Source organism: Scleropages formosus, chromosome 2 (assembly GCF_900964775.1).
Source record: "Scleropages formosus chromosome 2, fSclFor1.1, whole genome shotgun sequence".
Taxonomy (NCBI): domain Eukaryota; kingdom Metazoa; phylum Chordata; class Actinopteri; order Osteoglossiformes; family Osteoglossidae; genus Scleropages; species Scleropages formosus.
Window position 1 is genome coordinate 201,289 of NC_041807.1, and position 27,807 is coordinate 229,095.

The 27,807-nt window shown below is 45.2% G+C and overlaps 1 protein-coding gene across 1 annotated transcript; it reads left to right on the forward strand.

The window, feature by feature from the left end:
• Nucleotides 1–4,653: 4,653 nt before the first annotated feature.
• LOC108933912 (ephrin type-A receptor 2-like) lies at nucleotides 4,654–27,636 on the forward strand. Its single transcript, XM_018751320.2, has 17 exons — nucleotides 4,654–4,845; nucleotides 6,788–6,855; nucleotides 9,213–9,855; nucleotides 19,272–19,427; nucleotides 19,550–19,885; nucleotides 20,231–20,349; nucleotides 20,506–20,683; nucleotides 20,788–20,884; nucleotides 21,751–21,806; nucleotides 21,907–22,032; nucleotides 22,413–22,598; nucleotides 22,801–22,862; nucleotides 23,035–23,244; nucleotides 23,439–23,588; nucleotides 23,977–24,170; nucleotides 24,688–24,843; nucleotides 26,419–27,636. The coding sequence occupies exons 1-17, from the start codon at nucleotides 4,764–4,766 to the stop codon at nucleotides 26,525–26,527; spliced, it is 2,928 nt and encodes a 975-aa protein (XP_018606836.1). The 5' UTR covers nucleotides 4,654–4,763; the 3' UTR covers nucleotides 26,528–27,636.
• The last annotated feature ends 171 nt before the right edge of the window (nucleotides 27,637–27,807 follow it).

The following is a 27,807-nucleotide window of genomic DNA, read 5'->3' on the forward strand; positions in this document are numbered from 1 at the left end:
CTGTGAGGACACCACGATAAAAGCTGGGGGGGTGGACTCCGCCACATTTACATGCACTGGTAATTTGTGCCATTGTTCACAATCACAGCATTCATCTCCTCCGATGCATGGCATGCTCACACATGCACGAGATTCTTCTATCCAGAGAAAGAGGCATCAAACATGACGCCGGGACACAACTCTCTCTCCGCTTGATTTTTAATGATTTGGTGTCGACAGGAGATAAAAGTTGTCAAACCTCAAATGCGTAAATTTATTATTTATATATTCCCATTCCTCCGATGACACGTCTTTGTGTTGTTTCGCCCTAAAAAACGTCTTTGTGCCAAAGGCAAACACACGAGCTGGAAAACAGCACGTGCTCTCCGTGCATGTGCTGTAAAACTGTCCAGCGGTCATTTATGTGATGCATTATTTTATTTCTCTTTTGCGATGGTAACAGTAATGTACTGTAACTGTCAACCGAGAGAATTACAGGAATAGCACATTTTAAACTTGCTCATAAAACTGCAATTATAAATATTACATAGTTTATGGCCACAACATATTTTGCAGCTTTTTTTTTTTCAAAGTGCAGCAAGTTTCAGTCATTGATTGCAAACTCTTCTATTTTCTCCAGTTTTTTTGAGGGGAGGTTATTAAAAGTTCAACTTTTCAGCAGGACAATTGCTCCAATTTATGAAATAAGTCTTTTTTTTTTAAATTTTGAGTTTTAAATAGTTGTAGTTCATTTATTTACAGTATGTTTCTTGGAAGCCTGCTGCAAAAGTGATGTGTGGAGCCCTTTGCAGTACAGTGTTTTATTAGCATAAACTTGAGAAAGTGGAAAAATAAAATGAGGGAAAAACTGAGATTGTTCTGGATCATTTACAGTCAATTTTATACATAAATCCTGTGTCTAAATACGAAATATAAATGCGTTGTAAATATTAGTATGAGTGGCACAGGGAGTCGCGCTGCTGTCTTGCAGAGCCTGGGGTGGTGTGAGAGGACATGGGTTCGATCCCCGCTCAGTCTGCGTGGAGTTTGCATGTTCTCCATGTGTCTGGGTGGGTTTCCTCTGGGTGCTCTGGTTTCCTTCCATACTCCAACGATATGCTGTTCAGGTTCACCCATAGTGTGTGCATTCCACTAATGTATGGATGAGTCACCCAGTGTAAGTAGTGTATCTAGCAGTGTAAGTCACCACAGTGAATAAGGTGTGTGGGCTCATAACACTACATAATACCCTTTGTAAGTTGCTTTGGAGGAAAGTGTCTGCTAAGTGAATAAATGTATTAAAGATCCATTTAGCATGGATATCACGATTCTAAATCAAGTTGACTTACAGAGGTTATATTGCTTATTATTTTACCCAGGCAATTGGAAATACATCAGAATAAATTCAGATTCTTCATCCTGGAAGGTCAAACGGTAGGACTCACTCCTGAACTCCTTTGCTGGTCATTTTCAATCATTGCACGACTTCCCTACTAATTTACACGCATGCACATATGCATACTTATTTTGAGTTTAAACATTAAAACAAACCACCGACAGCATAATTCTAGAGATGCTGTCAAAGTGGAACATTCCCGGCTAGTAAGTAATTACAAGGTGTCCATTAACCCAGAATCTCAACGTGAACCTTGGTGTGAAATAACTCTGGAGACCAAGAGGTGCTGCAGGTGCAGGAAGCCGCGGAGACGAGGTGCTGCGTGGAGACCCAGGACCTCACACCTGTGCTGAGGGGCAGGTGATGCAAATGAAACTTGTTATTGTCCAGATAAATGAGCCATTGTACTCTAAAGGTTGTCCTGGTTTTGCTCTCTTCTAGAAGGCTGAACGCCGTGCCGAGTTTCAGGTTTCCGAAGACTAGGTTGCCAAGTATACCAAGCATTCCCTCTCACATGTTTAACATTCACCACATTTGCACTTTCCTGAATTACTGAAGAAATTTGTCGGAAGAAACTTAATAAATCTCCTTGCTTGGATGTCAGAATGTAACAGCCGGGCCAAATGCTTTGCTGTCGTCGTCAGGATACCCCAGAAAAAAGAACTATGGAAATTAATGGCGTTGGTTCTACATAAAATAAAGGTCAAATATGTAAATACAAAAACAAATAAATACTAATTTCTAGATGACTATAGACCTGTAGTAGCGCCACCCAAAGCTTCAGCATTTTCAGATTCCAATTAAATGTTTTACTTTTGTATTTCTTTAGGGTCTAGAACCCATCCCAATGAGCATGAGTGCTTAAATACATATACAGACACACACTGTCTGAACCACTCGTCCCGTACGGGGTCACCGGGAGCCGGAGCCTAGCCCGGCAACACAGGGAGTAAGGCTGGAAGGGGAGGGGACACACCCAGGACGGGACGCCAGTCCATTGCAAGGCGCACCCCAAGCGGGACTCGAACCCCAGAGCCACCAGAGAGCAAGACCCGGGCCAACCCACTGTGTCACCGCACCGCCCCTAAATACATTTATATAAAAACAAATATAACCAAAGTGAATTGTATTATTTCTTCCTCCTGATTACATTCCTACTGAGAACATGTTGTAGGTTTAATAAATGTTTCAGTAAATGAAATTAAAACCTTGAAGGGCAGCAGGTAGCTTAGTGGTTTGCGTTGTTGTCCTGCCGTCTGGAGATCCCAATTTCTGAAGTGGTGCCCCAGAGCAAGGTAATTACCTTGAATTGCTCCGGTAAAATACCCAGCTGTATAAACAACAATTATAAGCAGCTTCTTGTTTTACCAGTCTCACATATGATAAATAATGGTTAATAACCTTAGAGTAACACACAACTCGTAAAGCCTTGTTCAGCTTGATGGTGATGCCATTATAACATCGGTGCCCATGGAGGAATTTTAAAAAGCAGATTAAAATGTTGCTGCTCCACCACCATTCATCAGTATTTTGGCAGTAATAAGGAGTTGTTTTGACACATTTACAGACACAGGAACAAAATCAAGGAGTAAAGGCACCAGAAGATGAGCAGATTTGCATCCCTAAAAGCTTTGAATTTTGTCCATGTCACCTGAGATAAGGTCATCCTCCTGTCAAGATGTTTTTGCACCAGGTCCATAACCGTTCTGTACACAGAGGGACCAGTGTCTGGAGAATTAATATGAAAGCCATTCCAATTAACTGGAAACCATCGTTACACACAGTTATTGTCCTTTGACCTTTCAGAGCTTTGCAAAGAGAATCAAGAGAATGACTTACAAGTGAGAACGCGCGAGTGTGTTTTTGGGGGGGGTGTATTTTAAGACAACGGGCAACAAACGCTGGAAAACGCTCGGTCTTATTCCATCAAATATTCATATACGCCATAAGCCCACTGGGATGAGAGAAACATTGGACAGAAGACTTTCCTTCCCCAACTTATCCACACAGCATTGTGGGGATGACTTAGTGTGTTTGGTCATCCGCTTGAGAGGCTCAGCAACTGAAGAGGGAGACACAGCACAAAAGGAGCTTGACTCTAGAATTCCTCCAGGCTATGGTTGCTAAGCAGTACTCTTGGGTTTTTTTTTTTTTCTATCCATAAATTTATACCCAGAGTCTGGACACCCTTTTCAAACCGCTCTCATTAGCAGTCACACATTCATAGAGGTGTGTCACCCCCCCTTGACCCTATCCCACCTACCCGTGGGAAGGACTGGTGGCTAACTGCCTGGAGCACAATTTAAAAGATCATCAGTCTTTACCTTATATATACATATATATATATACACATATAAAGACTAATGATCTTTTGAGCTGTGCTCCATGCAGTGTGTATATATACATGTATATACTATATGCACACATATATATATAACAAAATAATATGCCATAATGAATGAAATTGTCCATCCAGCAGTATGGCCGCTGTTTATAGACATCCTGTGATTTAAGTAACGGAAATAATATATGGGAAATATGAATGTGAATAATAATAATAATAATAATAATAATATATACTGGGAAAAAGGGGGCTGTTGGAATAACTGACTATTTCGAGAATCACGGCTCTGCATGTGTGTGTGTTGGTGACTGTGGGTGAAATGCACTTTTCTTTTGTTTGTTTTACTTTCACTTTGCTTGAAGGAAAATGTTTGCTAAAACAATGAACGTACAAATAAATACAGTCAAAGTATCGAGTTACAAAGAATCAAGTATAACAAGTCGATAACTACTAGTAGTTTTCATATACTAACTACATGTCATGAGCGCATCTTGATGCGTAATTAAAAAATCAAGTTTGTCGTACATTGCTGTTTTGAAGTCAAGTAAGTCACTTATTGTCACTTTACTCTAAAGTACAGGAGGTGGTGAAGATGAAGATCTGGTGCGTTCAGCGCAGCTGCCTGTTCGGCACAGTTACAAATAGACAGGCAGAATGTTATAGCGAAGCAAAACTTTGCACAGTATGCCAAACGCGCCGAAACGTCGCCATAGTCATCAGCAGGTTAGTCACACTCGTGACAGACTACCGGTGAAAAACGAGGGCGTCACTCAAGTGACACTTCAGGACAATAGAAGGTCCCGCGAGGAAAGCGTCGCCCTGGCTACAGGTGGGGTTGCCCCGCCTCCTTTGACCATATATGGCGCAGATCCACATTCCAAGGGGCGTGGCGACGAGCGGCGCTTGTCCCTCATTGAGAGAAGAAGTGGAGTGAATGAGAGCCGCGCGCGCCCCGGGGACTTCGCGGGAGAGCAGCGCGCGTTCGGCTCGCGCGGCACCACAGACTGCGTGACGAGGCACAAGTTCCACTCGCTGTCCGCACAAATGGCTTCCCGCTGGACTAAGCGCTATTTATTTTCATTTCTATTTATTAACCATATATTTCTCAGTCTTCAGACGAAACAAGGTAGGTCCACGTTTTACTTTTTCGAAACTTTAAAAAAAAGAAAAAAACGGTGCTGGAGGACCTGCTGCTCGTGTGTGTTCACTTAAGAACCGAGATTTCATGACTCTGAGGTGTTTGTTTTCGATTTTCTAACATTTTACATGAATTTTAGGTTAGTTGAACTGTGTTTGCAATGAAATTATCAGTTACACGTTTTATTACCTTCACCTTGTCAGGGTTCATATTGTAGTAGGATGAAGCTGCGCTGCGGGCGCTCAGCACCAGGTCAGGTTCGTCTCCTTTCACACTTTATTTATTATATTTATTATAATTTATATTTATCCCAACTTTTTATATTGCAGCTTGCCGTCATAATTTCGCATGAAACAGTGTGAGGTGTTAGGTGAGAGTTAGAATCGATATCGCCCACAGACATGATCACATCCGTCCTCGGCTCTGGTCTGGACTCCAGAGTCCAGTGCAAAAAAAAAAGCACTTTTATTTATTTCTTGCATATTTTCTCTCTCGGTTGTATGGACCACTTAGATTTGTCCCGCCACGGCGGAAAGAGAACAGAAATAATTTCAGTTAAAAAAAAAAAATCCTGTTGATCAGCGCAGTCAGAGAAGGAGGTGATCTGTCACCATCATGTTTTATCTTCTTTTTATATTTGTTTAGTGTCTACTTTGATGTCCTTCCTTACAGCCGCTTCTTCTGATCTAACCTTCATGTTGATGTTCATTCTTGCTGTCAGTTTGTATGCTCCAATCTCTGTGTTGCTTTAATAAATTTGGCCAACAATCCTAGAAATGCTTCTTCAGCTGGATGCAGGGCCATTTGATACAGTGTGATAGTGAAATTCTTCAAATAAAAAGATCCATCGCACCTTTCTTACAGGTTAACTTCCCTGGGTCGTGTTTCCGAGATGTTGCATTTATTCATTTACATTTATTCATTTAGCAGATGTTTTTCTCCAAAGCGACATACATGCCATAGAAAATACAATGTGTCCATTACATTAGGAGAAAGAGAGACATAGTAGCAGACGTGTGATTCTTAAGTACAGTTAGTTTCTTTCCACCATGTGCACCGATGTTCATCACACGAGTAGGTGCATAAAACTCACGATCTTGAGTATGTTGCATTAGTTTTACAAAGCCTTTAAGAGGAACCTTACCCAATTTAATGCACTGCTTTCAGCTCTGAGGGTTCCTGTCCATAGCATCTGCACTTACAGTATGTGCCAAAGTAAGGACCTCTCCCACTGACTTGTTTCCTCCTGTTATAACGTTACATAGTTTTCTATGTATTTTACAAGATAGTCACATTGAGTAAAGTCAGCAAAACCTCCTGGGTGTTAAGCTAGATTCATTTATTTTCAAATAACAGCCAAAGGTAGTGTGCACAAATCTCAGTCATGCTGTAGTCCACTTGATCGCGGAATTTACCCTGAACTGATGCAGTATGAAAAACGTGCTGCGTAACTAGGTACATAATTGTGAAGTTTCATATCTAACATTGTAAGTTACCTTGGACAAAGGCATCTGCTAAACAAAGAGTAGTGATGATAATTCCATTTCATTTAAGACATCTTATGAGAAAATGTTTGGCGTGTCTAAGCAATACCGAATTGTCGGTCTTGACATTGTAATCCAACACTTTCTCAAGCTTATTAAGGTCTCGGTCCACAGCAAAAATTAAATAATGTCCTGGCGAGGCTATCACACAGAGGAATGAGAGTGGCCCCCGTGGCATGCCATTGTTAAACTGTCCATCTAGAGCCCTTCAGTTTTTGAATATCATATTCTGCACTGTTTCAAGTTAATAAATGCCTATGTTTCAAAAGATGTTCAGATGTAAAGCCTGTTTCAACACTTTCACGTGAGACTGGTGGTGCTTTTTTTTTTAATAGAAGCGTGTGGTGTATATTTGAACTTACTCTGGTATGGGCTTCCCTCTCCAGAAGTGCTGCTGGACATGAAGGCATTAGGAGCAGACCTGGGCTGGCTGACGTCTCCCAGTGAGCTAGGGGTGAGTACAGGCGCGGGACATGTTTCCTGGTTTTAGAGGTGGGACTGCACTGTACCTTGGATTTATTTGAGAGTCTGCCTTCTCCTGGACATGAAAACTACTCTTTACGCTTTCTTTTCACCTTTCCATGAGAGCTTCACTTCTCAATACCTTTCTTCTAATCAGACTGGTTAACAAGTGTGTCTCTCCAGCATTATAAGAAAGTGGTAAATGCACAAATGAATAGATGGAGATTAATTTGCAGCTGCTATCTTTGTTGAAACTAATGTGCCGTGTTATAGTTGAATACATTTGGTTGTAATCTTATGCCCTATGCTCTTTTAATCGTGTCGTAAAAGTAGTTTGTTCTAAGCGGTTTAATGGTTTAGGGAGCTTGTGCAATTGAGTTTTTTGTTACATGCTTTGATGTGTCTTTTTTTGGGGGGGGGGGTGGTTGCTGTTATGTGTTGAGAATGATTTTCCGTGTCGCGGAGTGGAGGTGTAAGATGCTGGCTGAGGCCGAGCGTCTCTTTGACATGCCAATCGTCTTCTGGGCATGGTCATGGTATATGCCAAGGCATGTCCGGTAGGGTTTCTCCATTTCAGCAGCGAGAGGGAGGGGGAATGACATGCAAGTTTTTATCTGATTTGGTTGCTATGCATCCGGAATACTAAAATGAGAAAAAGAATTAAGGCCGCAAAAGTTCTGAAATGTATAGAAAACTTGCCCCTGTGAGAAGGGTCGTACCGATACCACCGGCTGCGGTGTTAACGGCGATTCCGCCGGGTTGCTAGTATGTTCTCATTGAAATTCCGTGTTAATTGTTCAGCGGCTCTCAGCGACAAGATAAGAGCACTTGTGAGTCCAATCTTCTCCACTTTGTAATCCCGATGTAATCCTGACGGCCTGTTTCGTCCACAGATCAAAGGTGGGGATTTTTGCCACCCCACCCAGAGCCCCTCCTTGCTGTCATTGCTGCCCACATCTGAGAATATTTGCTTACGACTCGGGGAAAGTAGTGTCTGTGTGTCGATGGTGCAAGGGCAGTGGGGAGGTGCTTATTGTCAAGAGACTGAGAGGAGTGCACTCATAGCTTTTCAAGAAATGCAAAAGGTGTATGTTGGGCTTTCAGTTATAGTCATTACTGGCCTGTTTACTCATACTTACAAAGCACTTGCTGTCTCTTCAGCAAGCTTTTCCTTTGTCATAGTAGTAAGTGTTGCTCCATACCTTTAAAATAGTCCTCCCGGTGTGTCAGTATGCTGGGGTAATACACACACCCCTACAGTCTGAAACCACTTGTCCCAAGTGGGGTCACAGCAAGCCAGAGCCTAACCCAGCAACACAGGGTGCAAGGCTGGAGGGGACACACCCAGGACAGGGCACCAGTCCAATGCATGGCACCCCATGCGGGACTCAAACCCCAGACCCATTGGAGTGCAGGATCTGGTCAAACCCACTGTACCACCACACCCCCTAGGATTCTTTTGGTTCAAGCCATTTCTATTTGTCTATGACAACTTTTAGTTTGTTGCTAAAGCTGGGAAACCATGTGTACGTGAGCTCAGTTTCAATATATGCTTTCGGATATTTATTATTTTTTTAATAATAACAGTGATAGTGAACTCAGAAAATGGACAGCTGTAATATGGGGAGTCTTTATTTTTTGCCAATGTAGTTTGTTTCTGTTTTTATAGATTTGCTTTATAGTTGTTGAACTCCAGCAGGGTTGCCAGGCATTGTTACATTTGAGAATACATTATTTCAGATACATTACTACAGATGATCATACTTATTGCTGCTTAATTAGTCCTCTTACAGTTGGAAACTCTTTGCATGTCAGCATGTTTTTCGTTGATGCCTGCTTTACTGCATCCAACTTTACAGGCATCTGTTTAATGACCACATAAAAGTCATTTAACTGGCATAATGGTTAATCTGCTTAGGGTTTTACAGTGGTTCTAGCATGCTATGTTTTGTATTTACCCTTCTATTCTGGGTAGTACCTCGCAGCAAAGCCCCCACACGTTGAGCCCTCCAGAGCGCCCCCCAAAGGCTCTTCCACACTCAGTAAAATTCCTCTTCCACATACTGACAGCCATCAGTGTGGCAGGAACAGTCTTGGGCTGCTTTATAGGGCAGGCTATAGACCCATATCTGTAGGATGTTAAGGCCTTGTATTTCTGAAAGTAGCATAACTTCTGTTTCCTCTCTGTTTCATTAGTTTTTGGATGCATTCTCATCTGTTCTTGTCCAGTAATTCAGGATCACTCTACTGGCCTTTGATGGTTCTTGGTGTCACTCTCTGATCAAACGGTCTGTGTCTGTCTGTCATAATGCTGACCTTGGCCTCGCTTTCTGTTTATGTCTTTGCTAGTGGGAGGTTGTCCAGACAGTGGTCAATGGGTCCATGTTCTACACATACTCTGTATGCAATGTGGTGGAGGGTGAGCAGGACAACTGGCTACGCACCACCTTCATCCAGCGGCAACCGAAAGCCACCCGTGTCTTTGTGGAGCTGCACTTCATTGTTCGAGACTGCAACTCCTTTGGCAGTGCCTCGCTTTCCTGCAAAGAGACCTTCAACATGTACATGGCTGAGGCAGACGCTGATGTAGGCACCAGCTTCCGCAAGAGCCTTTTCCGGAAGGTGGCTACTGTGGCACCTGACGAGATCACCAGCCGAGGAGATCTGCAGGTCAACGTGGAGACACGCGCTGTCGGCCCGCTTTCACACAAGGGGTTCTACCTGGCCTTCCAGGACTTGGGTGCCTGTGTGGCACTACTGTCCGTCAGGGTCTACTACAAAACCTGCAGGGCCACGGTGAAGAGCCTGGCCACTTTCCCTGAGACAGTGGCTGGAGGAGAGAGCCTGACCCAGGTGACTGGAGTGTGTGTGGAGAATGCTGCAAGCCAGGACCCCCCACGCATCTATTGCACAGCCGATGGGGAGTGGGTGGTGCCTGTGGTACAATGCCAGTGCCTGCCTGGGTACGAAGCCACTGGAGAGTCCTGCCAAGGTAAGACAGAACTCTCGTGCTTGGGCTTGGGCCTGGCAACAAAAACTACATTTTGGAAAGTTTTCCTTAAAGCAGACGTAAATGTTCGCTTCTTGTTAATGTGTCTGTTTTGGTTTATAGTGGCTTATATGGCTTGGACTGATTGCAAAGTAATAATTGTTGGCTTCTCCCATTCTTGTAATTAGTATGCTGTAATCTGAAGCAAAGCATATTGCCAACATAAATGTCAAATGTGTAAATGGACAAAACTTTGAAAATGAACTGGATCAAATTCCTAAGGAAACAATTCTGAACGAGCATTAATTTACATTTAATATTTCCTTACGTCAGTGAAAGTTTTAGGTTGAAAAAAGGCCTCTTTAATGTTATGGACAAAATACCGTAGTGTTTTCGGACTGTACATTAAGATCAAAATGCCTAAGATTTAGCTAGTTCACCTATACACTTTGATTAGTTAGACTATTTGGATTATTGCTGTTGGCACTATGGTAACCAGAGTCCTGATTGACATCACAAGAGATAAGGATATCTGGAACAGCTAAGGTTCTTTGTTCCTTTATAAGTCTTGAGGGTGTGTCTTTGAGAAGGACGTGCCCTTTGCCTATTTCTGGGTTTTATTCTGGTCTCACTTACTCTGGAACTATTCAGGTTTTCAAGGGTTCACACTGGTTGTGGTGTAACACATTACAGTGCTGTGTGAGTGCATGAATTGCACTCTGGCGCTTGTCTAAGCTTGTTACATCCCAAAAAAGATTTTTACAGATACCTGACTTCAGCATTTACATCTAGAGATTGTCACATATTCTTAGTAAAAATGAGGTAATACTTCTCTTGTGTACACATGCATGTCAATGCATGTGAATGGGTAACGTGGGCATGAGCGGGATGGAGGCCAGTCGTTTAGACCTGTGTTGTTCTCCAGCCTGGTTGGCTGGTTGCGTAGTGACCAGGACATTACCAGGACTGTGGTCCGAGAGGAAGGTGGGTGGAAAGCTTTGTGGAGGAGGCAATATCATCTGATGGATGAATGAACAAAGCGCAAAGGGTGTAGCCCTTTATTACACCTGACTCACCGGCCAAATTCCCAGCAAGTCAAATACCCTTCCATATGTCTGTGAGCTCAGTATCGGCATCTCGGCCTCACACAACCCGACTGCATTTGTGCACAGCTCTCTTTCGGCACCGCAGAGGACCATCTCCCCCAGGAATGCAGCTGTCCAATAGAAGAAGGACAAAATGACTGTTTTTCCAGCAGGGAGTGCTTGGGGAACGCCGGGAGCGGGTGACTCAATTAGTGGTGTGGGCAGACGCTGTGTGGTGAGAGAGAGACCTGGGCAGCCATTTAGCTGGGTGTGGAAGTGACTCCCAGCAGTAAGTGTTGGTTTTGTTCTCAGTCATCTCTCTGGCTTGCTGCTCCCCCCGCCCCTGCCCCCGGCATGTATTTTAGTTGGCTGTGCCGCTGAATTCTCCAAAGTCACCCTTTCTGGAAGCTTAAACATCCCTTTTCACACAAACCAGATTGAATTGTTTAGGCTCCAGAAAAGTTGTTTATTGTCTGTCAGTATGGGGCACCAGCAATGTACTGTCAATGTGCTGATAAAAATGAATGGCTGTATGGAAACTGACCCTGCTTGAAGACGAGTTCATGCGGAACCCTGAGCAAAGTGCAATGAATCTGCATCAGCAATCAAAGATACAAGATTTGTCTCATTTAGGAAAATAATTATTTGCTAAAACTTCTCAATAAGTTCGAGCACCCTGCTCACGGGTACATCGTGAGATGCCATTTTTCCCCAGTACGCTGTGCAAATTATGATACTGAGAACATGTCCCAGCAACTTCATGTGCAGCTTCGAAACCATTATTAGGTGCAAGGAATATAGTCTATAACACTCCATTTCCATTTTTGCTGCTAGACTTGTGCTCTGTCGTCCATGTGAAAATCTGCCTGTAATCTGACAGAGTAATTAATTTGTGGCAGAGCAATTATCTGATGGGATGGGTGGGTGTAATCTGAGATGGTTCCTGGCCCAGCTCCACTATAAAAAGGATTTTTTGATGGACTGGGCTATTATTACCAGTCCCTGGAGTAATTCTGAGAGAAATTCCTTCAGTTGTGAAGGATTTGATGGGGGGAAGCTCTTACTCTTCTCTGGCTGCGAGAGAGACAGTAAGACATCTCTGTGGATCTGGAGAGGAGTAGAGAGGCGACTGAAGTATGCAAGGTGTATATAAGTGGACTTGGGAAAGCCTGGGTCTGAAGTAGAGTGGATTTGCGTGCTTGTGTGTGTCCAGGTAGGCATAGGTGCGTTGAACAGTTGTGAGCGTAGCAACCAGTGTATCAGATTCTTACCTGCAGGCGCATTCTTTACATTAAATTTCCCCTCCCCCTTGTGTGCTTTCTTTGTGTTCAAGAATGTTCTGAATGAATGGAAATTTTTGTGAATGCTGTGTAAAGAGGAAGAGATGATATGGTCAAACAGGAGAGGAAAAAAAAATGTTGAGTCGGCCTGACCGGAAAACGAAGAGAGGAGATCGGAAAGGAAGTCAGGAGAAGGACAAAGAGATACCGCGGTTCTTTACTGAACTGTTTGAACAGTAAGATACAGTAAAGGTACACCATATAAGATAAAGTAAATGCTGTAAATCACTGTGAAGCAAGTGTGGCTATTATGTGGTAATGTCGTGATCAGCTTTTGTACAGGCGGAGGAGGAGGAGGCGCCACAGCCCACTTGTGTTATTTGTTGTTTCAACAAAAATTCATGAAGGTGAAAGAGCAGAAATTATACTTCGAGATTTATTGTGTATAATATTCTGGGAAGTTCTGGGAAGTTCTGGGAATTTTGTCACTTGCATAAGTAAGGTATACTTCTCCGGTCTCTGACATCACCTGCCATCTACCCTGCCCTACCCCTTTGGATTCCTGTCTTGTTAGCAAGCCGGATCTCTGTGGCAACGTTCAGAGGCAGGTCCGACCACAGACCACAAGGGTTTCCCGCCCAGACAGTCAGGTTTCACCAGTTGCTGGTTGCTGAGTGTGAAGTGTCTCAGCTGACTGTTACTGGCCCTCCCTGGAAGACTCTTCCCAAGCCAGAATTTGAGGCGTTCTTATGGCCACATTAAAGAATCTAGGAAGAAGGTGTTTGCCATCACCAGCCTGTCATTCTTATTTCCAACTGTAATGTGTACCACATTTCTCAGACTACAACAGTTATTATTAACATAATATATTTAATGCGCCTGGGAGCTCTGGCCCTCCCTGGTCTCTTTGTTTTCTGGCTGCCTGGGGTTAAGAAAGGGTAAAGAAATCCTGCTTTAAATAATGAGGTAGTTCAGTCTCTTTTGAGCCCTCGTGCACCCCTCACCCCCTTCTTTGACCTCGGTCATCTTGGGCTACATCAGTGAACAAATGGGGGTCTCCTGGCTGGGGTCCTATACAGAACCACTAGGGCTGTCTCAGAGGAAAGACAAAAGTATCTTGGGGAGGCCCGTCAAAGCCCACGCTCCAGGGAGAAGTCCAAATGGAGGGAGCTCGGAGTCCTGAGCACCGGAAGGGTTTGAGCTCTGTAAATCAGGTGGAACTCACAATAGGATTCAAGCAGCTCAGTTAGATGAGCTTTGTCCTCATCTCAGACTGTGGCAACCAGGAATGCTGCAGTTCTCATGGAAATTAAGAAAATGTGAAAGCATGTAAAATTTAAGTGCTGTCAAAGTATATTTTCAGCTTTTTAGCAAATTATCACTGTATAATTGCAGCTTATGGTATTTTCCCCTTTTGTAACACAAATAATCTTCCCTCTCTTCTTTTTAATATGTAGTTAATAGCGCTAAACATCACAATGTTTACGAGACGTCTCTGCTTGGGAGACCCTGGCAGGGCACTCAGAGTGTTCGGGGGACATGTGGTGACTTCAGCAGTCTTCTGTCCTCCGGCAGGATGCGCAGCAGCGGAAGCCGGAGGTGGGCTAATCCGCAGTAACAACCCCCTCGCTTCCCTTCTCTGGACAACCTCAGCATGGAAACAATGGCACCGGCTGTTCTGGCCTTTGTCCGGCTGGCCCAATGCATTCATACTCTCGCTCAATCAACACTTTGGTTTTTAATTCCATTCCAGTCCATTCCATTTATCAGCTCTGTTTTGATGAATGAAGTCTCCGAGGAAAGATAGCGTTGCTGTCCGTGTGAGCTTTAGTGAGACCATTATCTTTTTTACAACTAAACCGTTAAAGTAACTAAGGCTTTAGTACCTTTTCTTTTGTACTGAAGATAGTAACCAGATGTTTTCCTCCTTACCATGTAAGATTTTGCTTGCTACCGTGCTGCCTAGGTCAAAATAGTCTGAGAGATATGTTAAGTGATAGCTAAAGGTGTGTTGAGACAGGCTAGACCTTCCGTAGCTGACATATATGAGAAAAGTCGGTTGGAATTAATTTATGTGACGATCAGGCTTTGGGACTGAAACATCACCCATTCCCAGAAATGTGAGAAACGTGCAGACATTTATTTCCTGAGGGCCAACAACCATCTCTGCCTTCCCAACTTGAAACTTGTCACCCAACCCCACCTTTCCTTCCTGCTGCCTCTGCAGTCCACTTAAGTAGAACCGAGTGTGTCATCGGCACAACTGGAAAGTTCTGGACGCACAAAGTTCCTGGAATAATTATGAAAGCAAAAGCAACAGCCTTAAATCAACATAAGACTTAGTTTTGCTGGTGTCTGTGCACGATGTGGGGTTGGGTGGTAAGGGGAAGCGTAACAAGAGGGGCTGATTGCGAGAGGCCGAGTGGACGTGCAGTGCTGCAGTGCTGTTCTCTGACAGCTGTTCTGTTGATTTAATGGTTCTCTTGACTGATGTCCTCCACATACCTACCCCCACCTCTGGCTTCCTGTTACAACTGCCACATTCTGCTCCTAAATGCCCCTCGCTCCCCTGCAGACGTTAACAATTAACGGCTCGGGCAGATGTGCTCCCTTTGGTCCACACTCCGTATTCCACGTGTATATACTGCTGTTCCCTGAACATGTCGAATAATATCAGTAAAGACCACGACACAAGATCCATTCAGGCCGGCATGTACGAAACAGAAGAGAGCGGAGACGGGGGACCTGAACCAAGAACACCAAAATTTATTTCGTCTCTGTGATTAATGGTGAGGTACATTGTGCTGTTTTCCTCTGTTTATTTAGTCTTTCTCTGGCTGTTCTGCTCAGTGTTCACAACCTGCCCCAGTGCTGAGAGCTGCCAGCTGTCTCTTCTCTGGCTGTCCCCTTCTCCCCCATGTCCTGTTTGTGCTACGTGACTATGGGCTCCCACAATTTATGTTGATGTGAACAAGTTATCCCCTATGCCGCTCAAGGGACTTAGCTGTTTATAAAATTATTTCAGGCTCAGCAGTTCATAACATGTTTCTATATTTATATACAGGAAAAGCTCACCATCTGCCCTCAAAAGCCATGTTTTTCTTGCTCAATCCACCACCCTCCAAGCCCACGCAGGCTTGTGAGGTTGTCCCTTGTCACCATCCATGAAGCCCCCCATCCTTCCTTGCTATTGCAGGCAGCAGCCCTTGTGGACCAAATGAATGAGTGTTAAACCCTAGATCTACAGCACTTTCCAGCCTCCCGGGCCATGTCAAGAGAAAGACAGAACTCTGAAAAGGGGTTTGAGGGAGGACAAGCTGGAAACAAGAAAATGGAGGCAATTTTAAAAAAATAAGCAGTTTCAGTATGGAGTGCATGTAAACAAACCTGGTTCTAGTTGCCTGTAATTGGGTTAACCGTTGAGTGCACCCACTGCCTGTTACTCTCCCGAACCTTTGTTTGGGCTGTTACACTTTCTCAGTTTCTCACTACGTGTTTTTGTATTGATTCCACTCGTGGTTCGGGATTGAGTGCTCGCGGTGAAGCTTGGAACAGTGACTTGTATGTTTGGTTAGCTGTCGGTACACTAGCCAGGTATTGCTGTTCTTGCGGTCTCTTGACTTTAGCTGGAAGCTTTTGACAATGTTGTCAGCATTGGGCAAGGCACTGTGATTTCCTCACCACTAGTTCGACATCTGTGCTGTTGATAGAGTCTACTCCGGTGTAATTTTTTTGATATGTATTCGTTCTAAAATCATTACTGGGTCCTAATGGGATTGCCACCGTTTTACACATTGTTGCTCAGTAGGCGTTTTGGACTCCAGATTGCCTCTGTCTTGACCTCCCCCCATCCTTGCACCTATGCTTTGCTGCCCGTGGAAAGTAGCAAAGGTCTCGCCACAACCCTTGTCGGTGTTGATTTCTGAGGCTCGATGAATTCCTCAAGGGCCCACGTGCTCTCTTGATGCACGGCTTTGCTCAAGTCATGTTTGCGTATGATAACTATGTCAGTGTCAGTGTTAGCATTGTGCGCTTCCCTTCCCTTTGCTTCTTCGGAAAAGGGTACAGTTGTCCCCATCCTTGCTGTCCCATGTGAGTGAACCAGCAATGCCACATGTGACGCTGGGAGGGAGGGAATGAGGCCTACGGATTGTAGGGGGGGAGGCAGTAGGACTTAAGCTAGCAGCTGTCCCTCTACCCACTTCCCTACGTGAATGGGGTACTTTTGAGCCCCCCCCCACACACATTGTGTTAGTGAACTGGCAATTCAGTGCCCTCAGCCCCACCCCACTACCAGATACAGGCCCTTCTATGTGCGCATACTTTTCCGTGAATTTGTCCAGCACAGCCATCAGCACAGAGTGATATTCTTAAAACAATGTGTAGAGAACATTAGAACAACCTTGCTGCAATGTGAGTCTTAGCAAATGTCCTTTCCACCCTCTGAAACTCCTGACTTTGTTTATTTTTTGTGTGTCAGTTCCCTGTATCTCTGTGGCAGAGGTCAGTTTGAGAAACATGCACAGATTTATTTCCCGAGAACTAGCAACCACCTCTGCCCTCCCCCTCTTTCCCTGTAACTAGAGGCCTGAAACCAAAAAACTTGAGTACAAGATGGAGAAATGATGTTTTTATGAGCGTAAAACTTTCTCTCCCCTCCTTTATTAGCTGTAGTTGGTTATGAAATTCTTCCAGTGTGGCCTGCTCTCTTTGTGCCAGTGCTTTGTGCCTGACTTGGCCCCAGCTGTTGGGGCATGCTGTGCGTCTGCAGCCACGCGCAGTTGTTCAGACAAGTTTGCATCTTGGTTTCATACTTGACTGGAAGGAGGTATTCCAACCATGCACAGCCTGCTCCTCAATCTGCTCTCTAATTCCTTACGTGTTTCTGGCCCTCACACTTACATGCTCTGTGTCACTGTGGTGTGAGGAGGTCTCTGAAGAGGCATGTGTGCTGGCTGTCTGCACCAGTGCTCGTCCCCATTTGTCCTGCAGCCATCGTCCCCCGGATCTCAATGATCTGCCTCAGATCGGAATCAACAGTGAACACAAGAGTCCTCTGCAAGCACAGGTGAAGCACAGTTCTGATTCTGATTTCAGACGGAAGATTAAAATTGGGGGTGTGGGGTGATGGCTGCAGGACAACTGAGGACAGACGCCGGAGTCCTCTTTAAGAGCAGTTGAAACATAACCGCTACGTCACATTGTTTGCACATATTGACAAGTTGGACCTTACAGGCCACCTACAAGTGTTCTGTGGGACAGATGAAAGCCTGTTACTTCACAGATAGACAGTATAAGAAAGGAGCTTTGGTTGAAACAATGTTCTTCAAAGCTGTTTATCTCACCACGCAATAAAATAACTCGTCCGCAATCCCGCAGCACCCCAGATAGTTATCAGGGTAGAACTGGGTACAGAACCCTCTTTCCCCTCTCTGAATACAAAGATTAGGAGGGTGACACAAGTGAGATGACCTAAGAAAGGGTTTTTTTTTACCTGGGGCGATGTTCAGGCTTGCTTTGAAAGTAACACTGTCTAACAAAATAAAAGTTAGTTCCTTCCGTCATCAACAACTGCTTGTCCCAAGCGGGGTCACAGCAAACCAGAGCTTACCTGGCAACACAGGGTACAAAGCCAAAGGCGGGGGGGACGCATCCAGGATGGGATACCAGTGTGTTGCAAGGCACCCCAAGCAGGGCTCAAACCACAGACTCACCACACAGCAGGCACCGGCTGAATCTGCCGCGCCACCACACCCTCAAAATCAAAGTTAGAAAATAAAATAAAAATATTACAATGCTGTTACTTTCTGTTATAGAATTATATTTGCAAGTAATCAGGTTTCAGTGTAGTAAACAGGGTGCATTATTTTCTCTGAATTTATTCATGGACATTTTTCTAGGAGGGGTCTTGACCTTTCATCAGATTCTTAAAGGGATCAGTGTCCTAGAAAAGTTTAAGAGGTTCAGAGCAGGAGAGTGGGATAAGAGAACAACACAGTTTTAGGGAGTGTGGCTGTGTCAGGAGCTGTGAGTGTGTTTCTCTGTGCATGTGTGGTACAATGTGTATCTTAGAGTGTGTTAGAATGCATGGCAGAATGTATGTTTCTACATTGGTAGTGGGGGTCACAGCTCCCTCTAGGATGGGAAGAAGGTATAGGAAGGTAGACCCAATTTCATTGTCTGTCTCAGTTTAGTTAGCTTCTTTGATATGAAAAATTTTGGTACACTTGTATCGCCAAAGAATTGGTCGAACAATAGAATACAAAAGATTATTTTATTAAAAAAGAAAAAAACACCCATCCTCTACCCCTCATGTGCAAAGCACTATAGGAGAGCTTTATCAGACAGAGCGGGGAAGTCGTCTCTTTCTTCGTTCCTCCCTCTGTCTCCTCTTTCTTCTTTGGGCTCTGTTGTTTACCAACCTCCTCATCCCTTTTTTGACATGAGGTTAGAGATTTCACACCTAACCAGATCTATCCCTGAGCTACATCCCCTTCATGCTCTCATCTTTACGGGCTCTTTCCCATACCCTGGTGCCCATGGGGTCACACGGATCTGAATGAACTCCGCTCTCCAAAAACCACTCGTGCCAAACCAGGCAACTCATTTGAAATGACAAAGAGTTAGTAGAATTTTTTTTTGTGGAAAAACTAAAGGAGTTTTGTGAAACTCATCATTTATTTTGATGGTGGAATGAGAAACAGTAGAGAAACAAACTGGATGGTCTTCTTGGTGGATACTTTTCTTTGGCTTAAGTGACTTTCTTCTTCCTGCTTTTTAATGTGGGAATGGAAATCCTTCCAGTGGAGGGACCACTCCTTTTTTGGAAAATTGTATTGTGAAAAGGGTTTGAGTATGCACATACGTGTATAGCTGTACCGTTCAAGAGCCACATGAGCACGTCACACATGGGTTGTGGTCACAGATGATGGAACAGCTAGTGTTTTCCATTTCTAAATCTAGTGCCTTCAACTGTATTGAGTGTAATTCCAGCTGTGTATGTGGGTAATTCCTAGTGTGACTGACATGCCCCCCCTTTGTGTTGCCCCTGCAGCCTGTCAACCTGGTTTCTTTAAGGCATCAGGATCTGGCGAGACGTGTGAGCCATGTCCACAAAATTCGGACTCGTCACAGTTGGGAGCCTTCTACTGCTCCTGCCAGGAGGGCTTTTTTCGGCCCCCCCAAGATCCAGAGACCTCAGCCTGCACTGGTGAGTTCCCCCCATCTTGATAGAGTAAAATGACAATGTGAACATGAAAGTATTAGAAATGACAAGAACATGTTCTGTCAGCCAGACTGGATATCTTACCTGCTCCTGGTCTCTCCTGGCAGCACCCCCCTCGGCCCCTCGTAACCTGGAGGCCGTCACCACCCGATCAGAAGTGGGGAAGATGGAGCTGTCATGGAGCCCACCAATGGACACGGGTGGCCGGGATGACCTGGTGTACAGTGTGATGTGCGAGCGTTGTGAACGGGGCACATGCCAGCCCTGTGGAGAGCGAGTTCGCTTTGAGCCAGGCCCAACTGGCCTCAGGGAGCCTCGCGTAACAGTGATGGAACTGGAGCCCCACCTCAACTACACCTTCACAGTGGAGGTGCGCAACGGCGTGTCGCAATTCAGCAGCGAGAAGGCCGCCACCAGCCTCACCACGGCGCTGTGCTACACAGGTAAATACTTGGAGTCTGGCCTTTAATGTGACCTGGACCTTTGTTTTGAACTTGTGCATATGAAAAGAAAAACTCCTGCATGCACAGCTAGTAGCGTAGTGGTTAGAGCTACTGCCTTTGAAGCTGAATGTTGCAGGCTTAATTCTCTCCCCCCCAGCTGTTGGACCCTTGAGCAAGGTACTGACCCTCAATTGCTCCCGTAAAATTACCCAGCTGTATAAATGGGTAAATAATTGTGACCTTAACATTGTAAGTTGCTTTGGAGAAAAATGTTACCTAAATGTAAAAATTGCAGTTTATGCTCATTTGTTGATAACCAAGTCATGTTGACCTTATTTCAACCAGAACCGCCAAAAGTGCGCCTTGATGGGCAGGGCACCACCAGCCTGTCACTGTCCTTGGCCGTGTCGCGAAGAGCCCAGCCTCATACCACCCACCGCTATGAGCTCATGTACTGCAAAAAGGTAGGTCAGCTTTTGCACAGCAGAAGCAAATACAAGAGCAACGTGACCATTTGAAGTGGCTTTGCATAGTCAAGGTAGCAGATAACAAATTTAAATTCAATTTATTTGCTAACTTGTACCAGTGGACTCAATGTCTGACCTACCCTGACCTTACAGGATGATGCCAATGAGAATGCCATCACCACATACACAGTGCTGGTCCTGGAGAAAAGCTCAGTCCAGATCAGTGACCTGGCACCGGGAACAGTGTATGTGTTTCGAGTTCGAGCCTTGAGCCCAGAGGGAAACCCATTAGGTTACAGCACAGAGCATGAGTTTGCCACACTGCCTGAAGGTAAGCACTGGATGGATGCTCAGGTCTGCATATTGTGAGTGTGTGTGTGTTTTGTGTGCTGCTGTGCTGTGTAACTGTGTAACCTGTGTTTGTTATCACCATAGCAGCGACCCAGGACCACACGACACTGATCTCAGGGGCCGTTGTGGGTGGTGCAGTCATGCTGCTGGTGGTCGTAGCTGTGCTACTGCTCCACAGGAGGTGAGACAGAGCCCTTTCCCCTCAGCTACAAATTCCCACCCCCCCTCTCCAAATTGGAACCCAATTTCTCCTCCTTCATCCAATTAAAGAAACCATAGTTTCTTCCTTTTCAAATGCCTTCCCTGAACATGAATTGGAGGTATCCCTGCTAACCTGCCCCCTCTGCCTTGCCCCACCCCCCCTAGCTTGGATGGCCAAGCTTTTGTGGAGAAGAGAGGCTGTTTAATGTAGGCTGTTATTGTTCGCGGAGTGTGCGTTAACGAGGAGCATATCTCACAAGAGAGTCTTCAGAGCCCCCCGCCAAGGCTACAATGAATGGCGGTGGCTCTGTGAAGGTGACCCCACCCCTTGCCATGGCGAGATCCGTGCGTCGGCCTGTGACAGTGGCCTCCTGAATCGCTGCCGGGCCAACACAAACACCCTATTATCGCTGCACTCCAACTGTGAATGGAGTTGCCTTGCCAGCGCTCAAACTTGCCTCTTCAGAGCAGAACAAGGAACAGATGGAACTAAACTTTTCTTCCTTTAACAAAGAACCAAATCCAGTTTACGCTGAATGAGGCTTCAGCGAATGCAGCGGTAGAATGAACTAGCTGCCCTTTTACAGCTACTTAGAATTCACCTTTATTATTATTTTTTCTGCTTGCTAGACACATTTGTCCAAAGCTGTTTTCTTAGCTAACCGTCTTACGCTTTTAGAATGGCAGCATTTCTATGGAAGTTATTCAAATTGCATGCCTTGCTCAAGGATATGCCTGTTCCCCTCTCGTGATGTGAACCCAAAACCTGTCAGCCAGAACTCCTCTTGAGCCACTGCTGAACCTGCTGTACTTTTTTCACGTATTGACCTTGCAATCTCTTTGCAGAAGGAGGAATCCCCATAGCAGGCAAGGGCCAGAGGACACATACTTCTCTAATTCTGGTAGGATCCTTCTGTTACCTACCATAGCACAGCATTTCAACTTCACTGCCCTGTCACCCTGAGTGTCGTGACTTACCCTCCCTTCTTCATGTACCCCCAGACCAGCTGAAGCCCCTAAAAACCTATGTGGACCCCCACACCTATGAGGACCCCAATATTGCTGTTCTTAAATTTGCATCCGAGATCCACCCAAACCACATCGCCAAACAGAAAGTCATTGGGGCTGGTAAGAGTGCCTGCTAAAATGATAAAAACTGACTTTCTCTAAGGGCAAAGATTACGATGAGCCTTTTTGACTTTGTCATGATTTACAGTGAGGTACGTGCTGCCTGAGGATTTGAGTGCTGATTAAATGCAGCATAGATTAAAGCAGGGAAAATGTAGCTTGACATGCTTAGACAAGGAGCACTGGATGATGAATGATATAATTGAATGTCAAGTCTAACATTTGCTTTTGCTACATACCGTATGTTAATGCCAAGGCATCTTACTCATGGCCACTGGCAGTAAAGCAGTTATATAACTAGAGCCTGACTATCATTTAATTTCCCACGGCTCTGGGTGTAATATGTATGTTTCTGTGTTTCTGCATGTGTGATGTCACAGGTGAATTTGGAGAGGTATATCGTGGGTTGCTGAAGGTGCCAGGCCGGAAGGAGACGGCAGTAGCCATCAAAACCTTGAAACCGGGCTACACAGAGAAGCAACGGCGAGAGTTCCTGAGCGAGGCCAGCATCATGGGCCAGTTCTCCCACCAGAACATCATCCGCTTGGAGGGTGTGGTCACCAAGTGTACGTGTCCTTTTAATGTCACTCCTCATCCTTTCAATTTTCTTGCTGAAGCCTGCCTGACTTGTGCTGTGTTCCCTTGTTCCATGCCTTCCGAATCTCTAGATAAAAACTCTAAGCAAAAATGGTATTTTAGTCTCGGGGATTCACTGGCATTGTAATTAATTGGCATTCTGAACTTCTGCTCCCTTCCTTCCTGTTATAGATAAACACGCTATGATTGTAACTGAATACATGGAAAATGGTGCTCTGGACAGCTACCTCAGGGTAGGTGCATGGTTATATACCTTCTCCACGCTCACTTACTTTCTTAGGTAGAAAACTTGTGTGAAGTACAAGAAAGTGAATATAAGGATATTTGAACTGAAAAGTAGGACACGGATGGAAAAGGGAGGAATGCAGATGGAGCCCCGGTAACCTGTTGCATTTTACCTGCCAGGACCATGATGGGGAGCTGTCCTCCTATCAGCTGGTGGGCATGTTGCGAGGCATTGCAGCAGGAATGAAGTACCTGTCTGAAATGAACTATGTGCATCGCGACTTGGCTGCACGCAACATTCTCGTCAACGGCAACCTGGAGTGCAAGGTGTCCGACTTTGGGCTGTCGCGTGTATTGGAGGATGACCCCGAGGGCACTTACACCACCAGCGTGAGTCACGTCTAGTCTGTTTTAAGGGGGCCCTCTAGCCACAGGGTTGATTAAAATTTATTTGCCGTGAGTACATTTCAGTCTTTCATGCTAAAAGCCTGCGTGAAAATAGCTACTGTTAAATGTCAGGGGCTTTTCCGAAATGTAATCGTTTTACCTGTATCCTTTTTCCTTCCTTCCTTCTCCGCTCCCAGGGTGGAAAGATCCCCATTCGCTGGACTGCCCCAGAGGCCATTGCTTACAGGAAGTTCACTTCAGCCAGCGACGTGTGGAGCTTTGGCATTGTTATGTGGGAGGTCATGGCCTTCGGCGAGCGGCCATACTGGGACATGAGCAACCATGAGGTATGCGGTCCCTTAGGCATGGAGGCTGGTCAGAGGGTGGAAAGACAAAGTTTCAGGTTTTGATTTGCACGCCATCCATTTGGAGAGAGCTTTCAATTAGGTTTTGTCTACTTAGGAGTTATGCAAACAAGAATGGCTTATTTACCCCTGCGCTGAGAGTCTTATCAGGCCACATTCCTGCCATCTAATCTGCCAGCTGCCTCACAAGGTGCCTCGCAGTCTGTGCCGCATCCACCTGATGCTGTGTAAACACTGTAAAGCTCCCTGTGTCTAGGCATGCTGTCACATGGTTGGCTCAGGACCACCACTCCCCCCTCCGCCCCAGTCCTTCCTGTGAGGTGACACAGGGACTGAAAATGATCACTGTGTTTCCTTCACTCCACCGAAGGTGATGAAGGCCATCAATGAAGAATTCCGGCTGCCCGCACCCATGGACTGCCCTTCAGCTGTATACCAGCTGATGCTGCAGTGCTGGCTGCAGGACCGCTCCAAAAGGCCACGCTTCCCCGACATCGTCAGCCTGCTGGATAAGCTACTTAGAAGCCCAGAGTCTCTCAAGACCATCGCCGATTTCGACCCCCGGTAAGTTCCCACCGTGGACAGAATAATGAACATAAGTTCCTGGGAGATAAGGGAAGGTACACCACAATTTGCTCATCACAAATTAACACTGAAACAATCCGAAGACTATTTAACACAGGCTGTGTCTATGAGTGAATTGTCAGTACAACATATATGTCAGAGTCTTCTGCCGCCGTGAAAGGGGCTCTTCGAGGCTGTTTTCCTTCGGTCAGTAATTACCTCCAACAAAAGGGCAGGAATGCATTTTGAAAAGTCTGTGATCTATGAATCCCAAATCATTGTCAGCTTCCATTTGTTTTCCCAGAGCAATGAGAAGTTATTTTGGTAAAAATGCCATTTTAGCACTTGCTCAAGGCAAAGCATGTCTCTGGGGTGCTGTAGAGCACTCAGTAAGCCAGCTTAGGGACTTGTGTCCTTCTTTCTGTGTTTATGTGCAAAGCAAGAGTGGGGACAAATCAGGCGAAAATACTGGGAATATTTGACTTGTTCTGAGTCACTCTTCCATGTGCACCCCTAGTGTGTCCATCCGCCTGCCCAGCACCAGTGGTTCCGACGGCTCCCCCTTCAGGTCGGTCTCAGAGTGGCTAGAGTCCATCAAGATGAGCCAGTACAGAGAGAACTTCACATGTGCTGGAATCACCACGATGGAGCAGGTGCTACAGATGAAGAATGAGTGAGTAGCCGTAGAGATTAATGCCCCAGTCCAGACCAATACCCTCCTTATTATTCTTTCTGCTTAAATAGGATCACAATAACCCCAGTCTCACTGTGTGCACTGTCTGCTTCTCTCTTTTCGTGAGACTCTAAGCTCGTGAAACTCTGCCTTGTTCTGCCTCTCTTTTTCATTTCCAGGCTCTAGTAAGGTTGCAGGCAGGACTCTTCTGGCTAGCTAAGCGCTTGTTCGAGGACATAGCAATGCTCGGCTGTGTCTGCTCTGTGTGAGTCTGCGGGGATGATAATGGTGACCTGCTGTTAGTAAAGGGAGGCACACGGATAGCAAGAATCGCCAGTGAGAAATCGATGACCAGCACAGCTAGATCGTCCCTTGAAACTCATTAGACTAGATATGATTGCTACCCCCTCAGAGACAACGATAATTAATAGTCTGCTTCTGCAATAAATTTGTCCCTTTTGCGAATGATTAACTGTGCCCTTCAGAGCTAGACAAGGTTTGTTCAAAGTTTAGTTAGAGACACATGTCAAACAAGGCAGAAACATGGGCCAAAAGAAATAAACAACAGCAGAGGCAGGCAGGCAGGCAATGTGGAAAAAGGGAGCGAAAGTGAGGGAGTGTGTAAGGGCCTGTGGTGGCCTGGCTGGGTCTGCTTGCGGCCAACCCCCCCTTGCCCTAGTCTTCCCCTCGGGCCCTCCCTCCCCAGGCCGCAGGGCCCAGCTACCCCACACAGAGGAACCTTTGAAGGGCAGGGGCAATGTGGAGACAAGGGCTGAAGAGCTGGTGAGCAGAGGGGTGCTCTGAGGCACAGGGGCTTGCAGGAAGCCCTGAAATTGACTGCAGGAAGTCATCCAGAGGAAAGTGAGTAGCTGGAACCGAGTGAAGAAAGGAGAGGGGTGGAGATGTTCATGCAGCCTCTGGAGGAAAGCCCCAGCCTTTTCCATGGTATGGATTTATATAGCAATGGCAGGAAATCAGGGTGGGCACGGGGGTGCTATGCCAAAAAAGAAGGAAAACCAACACAAAAAAGTAGGAAAATCGGGGAAAAAAAAGTCTTTGAAGTTTTGTCAATTTTATAGTTGTTTTTTTATAGATTCCACATTCACTGTGCTGTCATCTGGTAGCACTCTTTTAACCCAGAAAGTATTTACGAGCCTCCTGCTTCTCCCACTTGCCAGATAACTCAGATTCATTGCTGGGCTGGAGAATACTCGTTAAGTAGTTAAGATTCTAATTAAATAAGTAATGAAGGCCTGCTTGACGTGCGTCCATACATCTTGTGCGTGTGGCGCAAAATTTCAGCATAAAGAGCCGTGCACTTTTTCTCCAGTCATTTAAACTGGATCATTTCATTCCACCACAGCCGCATTTCTTCCATTCCCGTTTCTGTTTTTCTTGTGCTTTCCTTCTTTTCCTGCCCTCCTGGGGTGCTTAAACAATGTGTGTTTTGAACAACCACGTGTCCGCTTCACAGACAGCCACACCCAATTAGGACCGGTGCTCATCCCAGTCCTTCTCTCAGGACCTGGCACTGGATGATGGGCACTAAGCATGGCTTCTCTCTCTCTTTCGTAGGGACATCCGGAATATCGGCGTGCGGCTGCCGGGCCACCTGAAGAGGATTGCCTACAGCATCCTAGGCATGAAGGACCAGTGCAGTTCACTCAGTGTCTTTTCGGTGTGAACCTGTTGGAGCCCATCCAGGACCATACCGCAGACTGACTGAACTGAAAGCTGGCCATGAGGACGAGGTAGACCTGCGGGTAGTTGTGGACTGGGCAGAACTACACCTTGACTGAAAGAACCCATCGGCCAGCCAAAAACAAACTCTCGACTTGTTAGACCTCAAGCTCTCTTGGTACCGAATAAGAAGTCGAGACTTGTGGAAAAAAAGAAAAAAGACATTTTGTTTCACTTGCATATATTTAGTTGTACAGCTGGTTACATATGCATTTTTGCTTTCATTATAAGACCAATGTAAAGTGTGTGTTTGTTTTTACATGTCATGAACATAAAAAGATATGGCAATAGAGCTATAATTTCTTGGGGTTGGATAGAAGAGCCCAATCTAACCAAACTGGCAGGGAATGTCATCTCCTTGCTTATGTGCACTAGACTGCTGTTCCCTAGTGCTTCTGGTGTTTAAAAGTGCTGAACTGAAGTTCAGAGGTCAATGGCAACATTTCAAATACAAGCCCATGTACTGTATGGTTCAAAGTTCAGCCATTTGACTCGGCGCTCCGGGAGGAACCTGGCCTCGGATCAAGCTCTTCCCTGAAGTCTGAGGTCTGCGTCCTCCCCCATAGCATGGGTTCTTGCCCAAGGCCTAGGTTTTTCTGTCAGGGGGATATTAGAGAGAATCTAGTGTGTGAAAAAAGATTTGAAAAGAAAGGCAAGGCTCCACCCATCCCCCAAGCACTTAAATCCACTAAGTTTGAGACATTGAGTAGTGAACTCTTTGGAATGGACTTGAAGTATTCTTTCAGAAGTATAAAAACTGATCTCTTTTTTTTTCTTTTAGTTTATATGTTTCTGAATTCTTTTTATTGCTTACCTCCTTCAGAACAAAGCAAATTAAATTTTGTGAGTCTCTCTATATTTCCTAAAGCAACACGTTCCATATATACTGCTATGTATCTACCGCACAGTAGTATTTATGATTAAACATACTTCTGGATGGATGTCGTGGTATCAAAATCTAGCAATCCTTCCTTTAAGTCTTAAATTGGCAATTTCCTAAACATTATTTAATATTTATTTCTGCTTTTTATTTATTACTGTTATAAAATGCAACGGCTGTAATTATATTTTTTAGTTTCAATAAAACCTTTGTTATAGCCTTTTGTTGCTTTCCTTCTTTCTTTCTTAGTATCCACAGTGTTGCGTCATGTACAGGTTTTCTTTAAATTGGTAAAATGTTTTACTGGCTCTCAACTTACATTCCAGTTTTGGTACCGGTGGGGT